The sequence below is a fragment of the Colobus angolensis genome, unplaced genomic scaffold (genome assembly GCF_000951035.1).
Source record: "Colobus angolensis palliatus isolate OR3802 unplaced genomic scaffold, Cang.pa_1.0 Scaffold22, whole genome shotgun sequence".
Taxonomy (NCBI): domain Eukaryota; kingdom Metazoa; phylum Chordata; class Mammalia; order Primates; family Cercopithecidae; genus Colobus; species Colobus angolensis.
The window spans coordinates 1667424-1674494 of NW_012115377.1; the positions used below are offsets into that span (position 1 = coordinate 1667424).

General features: G+C 57.2%; 1 protein-coding gene across 1 annotated transcript in view; it reads right to left on the bottom strand.

Moving 5' to 3' along the window:
- SEMA6B (sema domain, transmembrane domain (TM), and cytoplasmic domain, (semaphorin) 6B) overlaps window positions 1–6722 on the bottom strand; it is a 21622-nt gene extending 14900 nt beyond the window's left edge. The window contains 9 exon segments of the mRNA XM_011943617.1: window positions 1272–1360; window positions 1860–1979; window positions 2357–2447; window positions 2871–2972; window positions 3873–3935; window positions 4084–4144; window positions 4946–5069; window positions 5260–5409; window positions 6444–6722. Coding sequence (XP_011799007.1) covers window positions 1272–1360; window positions 1860–1979; window positions 2357–2447; window positions 2871–2972; window positions 3873–3935; window positions 4084–4144; window positions 4946–5069; window positions 5260–5380 — 771 coding nt within the window. The 5' untranslated portion in view covers window positions 5381–5409; window positions 6444–6722.
- Window positions 6723–7071: the final 349 nt, after the last annotated feature.

The window sequence follows — 7071 nt, forward strand, 5'->3', positions numbered from 1 at the left end:
TGGATGGATGGATGGTGGATGGATGGATGGATGGATGGATGGTGGATGGATGGATGGATGGATGGATGGATGGATGGATGGATGGATGGGTGAGTTGGGTGGGTGGATGGTTGGATGGGTGAGTGGATGGATGGATGGATGGATGGATGGATGGATGGATGGATGGATGGATGTGTAGGTGGATGGGCAGATAAATGGATGAATAGATGGGTGGGTGCATAGATGATGAGTGGGTGGATGAGATGGATGGATGGATGGGATGGAAGGGTGGATGGATGAATGGATGGGTGATGGATTGGCGGATGGATGGGATGGATGGGATGGATGGATGGATGGATGGATGGATGGATGGATGGATGGATGGATGAAAGGGTGAGTTGGGTGGGTAGATGGTTGGATGAGTGAGTGGATGGATGGTTGGATGGATGGATGGTTGGATGGATGGATGGATGGATGGATGGATGTGTGGATGGATGGATGGATGGATGGATGAAAGGGTGAGTTGGGTAGGTAGGTGGTTGGATGAGTGAGTGGATGGATGGTTGGATGGATGGATGGATGGATGGATGGATGGATGGGATGGAAGGGTGAATGGATGAATGGATGGGTGGATAGATTGGCAGATGGATGGATGGATGGATGGGTGGATGGGTAGATAAATGGATGGATGGGTGGGTGCATGGATGGGTGGAGGGGATGGATAGATGGATGAATGGATGGGTGAATGGATTGGCAGATGGATGGATAGATGATGGATAGATGGACGGACTGAGGGATGGACTCATGGACGGATAGGATGGAAGGGTGGTTGGATGAACTGATGGGTGGATGGATGCGTGGACAGATGGATGAGTGCATGGATGGATGGATGGGTAGTGGGTGGATTAGTAGATGGATTAATGGATTCATGAAAGTGTGGTGGGCTGAAAAACAGGCAGATGGGTAAGTGGGAGGGTGAGCAGGTAGACGGATGGACAGGGGATGAAGGATGGATAAGTGATTGTGGCTGGGTGGGTGGACAGGTGAACAGCAACAGCACCAGGTGTATCTGACTTCCAACTCAAGTCCCTCGTCAGGACTGAGTGCTCCACGGCTGCTCTATAGATGTCTTTAGGCTCAGGGCCTGATCATGGCTGGAAGGGAGGCCCTGGGAACCAGAAATGGAGGGCAGGACCCTCTTGCCCCATGTAGGCATTCATGGATCCACCTCTGCCCCCCAACTTCGCATGATCAGAGCCTCTCAACTCCATGCCCCACTGCACTGGCCTCACCTTCTCCAGGTAGTTAAACTCCATCGCGATCTCCCGGAAGAAAAAGTAGACATGGCTGCCCCACTCCACCGCATGGACAAAGTAAGGCTCTGCAGGAGAGGAGGGGTCAGAACTCAGCCCCTGACATGACAAAGGGGATTTCTGGGGCTAAGAACTCACTGGCTTTTATGGTGAAGGGGGGACCTAGGCTGGTTACCCAGGCAAAATGAAACAGACTCAGTTTGGTTTTTTGCAGGGGAAGGGAGGTCAGAAGAGCTTAAAATCGCTGTGTCTCTTGCTGCAAATGGTAACATCAACTATTTTTTGTTATCTTCCTCCCTCATGTGTTGAAGAGCTGAGTCCTGCTGTATCTTTTCTGTGGTTCCATTTTGGGCTTCTAAGCCACCCACTTCCAGCGGGTTCTACTTTAGATCCAACTAAACTTGTTCCTCTAGCTTTCCAGCCTTCAAAAAGGCCAACAGATTCCAAAGATGTGGTGGAAATCCTCCCACCAAGCTCCTCTGGGACTCTTATTCTGGTGGGGGGATTTGATGAATGTCAGGTTCTGGGCCCTGCCAGGTCTGGGCCCACTGCCCTTCCTGGTCTCACCTTTGAACCACTTGGAGTCGTGTTTCACGGTACGCAGGGTGGGCCTGTCCCCGAGGCTGCGGTAGATGACAGCATCAATGGCTAGGAAGTCGGTAACAGTAGCTGTGAAGAGCATCCCGTCTGGATGGGGTGGGTGGGGAAGGCAGGCAAGAGATGAGACCGCAGAGGCCAGGGGCTGGGTGGGTTGAAACTCGATTTTCTGAGACTGAGCCCTGAGCTTAGGGGAGCCCCTGTCTCCAGGCTGAGCCCTGATCCCATCCAAGCCCCACCTCCAGCCAAGCCCTGACCTTAACTGAGCCCCTGACCCTGGCTAAGCCCCAAGCCCTGCTGAGCCTCAATCCCAGCTGAGCTCCAAACCTGGGCTGAGAGTCTGCCCACGTCACAGCTGGGATGAGTGGTCATCCAGCTGCCTTCTAAACGACCCAGACGCTGGAGTAGAAAACGCCAGGTCTTGCCTCTGGCTGGGGCTGATCAGATGGAGGTGGGGGGGTACTTACCAGAGAAGAGGGCAACATTGGCGTGCTTGGGGTCGTACGGGCAGCGGGCCATACCGCTGATGCTGTCTCCCACGGGCTGCAGGGTGTCTATCTGCAGGGACCATGGGGGCTGAGTGACAGATCTCCTGACCCCGCCTAGCAGCCTCTGGCTCCCTCAGCCCCCCACTCTAGGGAGAATCCTGGTCCACCATGAATTACTGTGTGACCCTGGCCACTCACTTAATCTCTCAGGGCCTCAGTTTACTGATCTGTAAATGGGTTTAAGAGTCGATCTCTAGTTAGACCTGCAACTGGCTCATTGTCTAAGTAGCTACGGCTTCCCTGGCCCCCTGTACAGGTCTCGTTTGGACAGCGGTGACTCCTCTTGAGCTCAGGGGCAGGAGGCAGGGAGAGTATATCCAGGAAAGCTTCCTGGAGGAGGTGACATGGCCTGGGGAAAAGTCATGGCCAGCGGAGGTCGGGCGAGCAGAGGCCTGGAGGTTGGACCTGGGGCGCAGGGAGTCTTAAGACTCACGCTGTAGTTGGCGCACACCGGGTTGAAGGCGTTGGAACCGCACACAAAGAGCGTGGACTCGTCCCGAAGGAGCAGCACCTTTACAAAGTTTCGACACTCGCCCTGGGGTGGGGACAGGAGGAAGTGAGGAGCGCGATGTGGGCGTGGTCATGGTCACAGGCGTGGCCAGAACCTGAGCTTTGTGGGTGGAGGGCGGGTCTGTGGTGTGCGTGGCCAAGTCTGGGGCCCTCCTTGGGGTGTGGTCAAGGCAGGGGCTGAACCTAGGACTGGCTGGGGACACGGTGCGGCCCAGACAGGGTAACACTTTGTATCAGCAGTGCAGGCAAAGCCAGGATTGTGGGTATGGTCAGACGGTGGGCATAACCATGGCAACAGCAGAGTCCCAACCTGGGATGGAGGAGGAGAAGGATCCGCCCTGGGTGTGGTCGGGGCCAATTGGGGTGGGGCATGGGCGTGACCAGAACTAACTGGGGCGTGGTGGGCATGGTTATGACTGACTGGGGCCGGTTGGGAGCATGGCCAGAGTTGGTGGGGTGGGCGTGGCCTGGGCTTACTGGGGCGGGCCAGGGGCGTGGTGGGGCGGGCAGGGCTGATAGGGGAGGGGTCGGGATGGGGACCTGATCGATTGGGTGGGGTGTGAGCGATTGGCTGGGGTGTGAGCAAGGCCTGGGCTGGTTGGAACGAGAATGGGGGTGGTGGTAGGACTGACTGGGGCAGAGGTGAGGGCGTAGCCAGAACTATTTGGGGCGTGGTTATGGCTAATTGTGGCTAGGTTGGGGGCCGGGCTAGGACTAATTGAGTGGGGACGTGGCCGTGGCCGTCGCCGTGGTTGTTTGGGGATGTGGCCAGGGCTGGCGGTTGGGCGTGGCCAAGGCTGACAGGGGGTGGGTTGGGGCGTGGCCAGGGCCGGCGGAATGGGCGTGGCCTGGTCTGATTGGGGCGGGGCATGGGTAATGCCAGGGCTGATTCGCGGCGGCCCGGACCGAACCAGGGCCCACTCACCTCCTGTTTGCCCTTCATCCGACACACGTTTATGTCGCTGGGATTCGATCTCCAGGTCAGCTTCTGCAGACAGAGAGCTGGTGAGGGGGTACCGGGTCCCAGCAGCCCTAAGTGACCCCGTCATGCAGGGCCGAATTCACCCAGCCCCCCGGTGCAGTGCCACGCCACCCTGGCCCTACCCCCTCCACTCCCAGCTGCACCCCTTCCTCACCCTCTGGTACCGCAGCTCCGTGGACGTGGGGGGCTCCAGCTCTACCCTGTAGAGGTTGTCCCTGGGGGAGGGGCATAGTTAGTGAGACATGGGGGCTCCACCGCTCTCTCCCATTCCATCCTTCCCACTGCCAATGTGCCGTGCACACGGGGGCACGCAGGCACATGCCAACGTCTCTGACACCAGCAACTCCAGCGCCGACCACACCCCTCCTAAGGGCCCCAGCAGGACTTCATACTCTGCCCTCCACCTCCTGCCCAACACGCCCCACGGGCTGCCCCGAACACCACGTCCCATGGCCTTAGGCCAGGTGCCCCATTCGGCGCCTCCTGGGCGCCCACCAGTCTCTCCCTCGTCTCACCCATGCCAAGGAAGTCGCCCTGCTCAACATCATTGGTGACCTCGTGTGGTTAAGCCCAGTGGTCACTTCTCCATCCTCCTCATTCTCTCCAAAGCATCTGATCTGTCCGGTATCTCTCCTTCCTGGGAATGCCCATCGCTAGAAGCCCCGTCATCTCCCACTCGCTTCTCCCCACCACAGCTTCCACCTGGTCCAGCCTCATCATAGCTAGCCTGGAAAGCCCAGTCCCCTCCACCCTGGTCCCCTGGCTTCCATTCTCGCCCCCTCCCAGAAGCAGCCACCAGAGGGCGCGTGTGAGCACCTGAGTCAGGTCCAGTCCTTCCTCTACCTACAACCCTCCGTGGCTCCCACCTTCCTCTGGGTCAAAGCCTAAGTCCTCCCAATGACCCAACAGGCTCTGCACGACCTGTCCTGTCCCCTCCCTGCATTCCCATCCTCTCTCTCTCCCCCTCGCTCATTCTGCTCCAGTCATACAGGCCTCCTCGCTGTCCCCAGCAATACCTGTCCCCAATGAACAGAGTCCTGTTGACTCGCAGGACTCGCTGGATGTTGAGGTCTTCAGCACCTTCTGCGGGGGCGAGTCGTCCGGGTCCGCTGCCCACAAACACGGGATAGTGGTTCAGGTCTGAGTGAGGGGGTGGAGAAGGGTGTGAGCAAGGGCTGGGGGTGAAGAGAGGCTGGCCCGAGGTCATGCCCCTTCTAGGGGTGGCTCCTGAACTGGTTGAGTCCCCCAGTGAGGGCAGCAGACCCAACTGGGAACCCAGACACTCCCACGGGACTCCACCCCCACCTCCGCAAGACACCCCCAGACTCACAGTCCCTGGGGGCCACGCTGAGCGGAGGCGGCTCCTCAGGAAAGAGGCCGTGGGCGCCCCCCAGTAGCAGCAGCAGAAGTAGCAGGGCCGGGCGGGGAGGGGACGCTCTCGGGGTCTGCATGGCGAGGGCGAGGCGACAGGAGGTGACGCCTGCGGGTGAGGGGCGGCGAGGTGAGAGGCCTGCAGTCCGGCTCGCGGCCACAAGAGGGCGCGCGAGAGCCTCAGCCGCTCCTTCAAATCCCAGAAAAATTGCCCCCGGGGATAATAATTAATAATAACAATAATGGCAATAATAATAATAATGCACAGCACTGATTTAATTATCAGAACAGCTTTATGGTCACGTGTGCGTGAAAGCCCAGGAAACGACTTCAAACAAAAATGCATTCGGTAATTAAAAACTAGTAATAATAATTATAATAGATAGGAATATCCTAAAACACATATTTAAAAACGCAATCTCAAAATACACGCATAAAAATCCTTAGAATTAAAACACAAAAATATTAAACTCAAAGGCAAAAAAAAAAAGAGTCAAAGACACTTGGAATTTTATAAGCCACAAGCTGGCTGTGTGCTGTGGCTCACGCCTGTAATCCCAACACCTTGGGAGGCCGAGGTGGGAGGATCTCCTGAGGTCAGGAGTTCAAGACCAGCCTGCCTAACATAGCGAAACCCCGTCTCTACAAAAAAAATACAAAAATTAGCCTGGCATGGTGACATATGCCTGTAATCCCTGCTACTGGGGAGCTGAGGCAGGAGAATCCCTTGAACCCAGGAGGTGGAGGTTGCAGTGAGCCAAGATCGCACCATTGCATTCCAGCCTGGGCAACAAAGCAAGACTCCATCCAAAAAAAAAAAAGGCCACAAGCTGGAAATGACAGTACTACATAACTACAGAATCACAGAATATTCCCCATGCCAAGGGCCTCTGCGACCCTGGGAGGTCTGACCTCCTTCTCAAGTCCAGCCTTCTCGTCCTCTGCTTGCATACCTCCATGACAGGCGCCTCACTCCCTCTCAAGGGGGCCTGCTTCTCACTCCCATTCCAGGTAATTTTGCAGAAAATTCTACGTGTGTGGAGTGGAGGCCTTCTCCCACCCAGGTAATGACACGGAAGCAGAATTCAACCTCTGAGCCCCCGCCCTCCATGCCTGAAGGTCTCAGTTCAGGGCACCCCCTACCAGAAAGGGGTACAGTCCAGGTCCCGGAGCCCCGAATGAGGAGCTCAGCAGCCTCGTCCTTCTGGGAAGTACTGGGCAAGCTCCGTGCCCATTTCCCTGTCTGAGCAGCAGGGGTATCCCCCAGCCCTGCCCTGGCCTTGTAGCCCAGGGATTCTGAGCCCACGGAGGTGAAGGTGATTCAAGACGATCGGCCCTGGTGTGCCTGCCTCCTCCAAAAACAGGAAGGCCTTGCATAGAGCGGCAGGGCTTCCTCTCCACGACCCTGAGCTTCCAGGATTTGTGACTCAGCGAACACCCGGATTCCACGTGTGTTCAGGGCACGGCCCTGTTTCCTTCAGAGTTTCCTTCCCTGGCTCCTCCCCTACTCTACAGCCTCCTGTGGCTCCCAGGGACCCTCAGTCCAGGCCCCAGCCTCTCCCTGGGATTCAAGGCCCCTGACCTCAGACTCCTCTTTGGCCTCCCCTCCCCTCATGTCACGGGCTCTTCAAGCCCCTACCCCAGAACCTACCGAAGAGCTATATCTGCCCTGTGCCTTTAAAAAAAAAATGGCGGCCGGGCGCGGTGGCTCACGCCTGTAATCCCAGCACTTTGGGAGGCCGAGACGGGCGGATCACGAGGTCAGGAGATC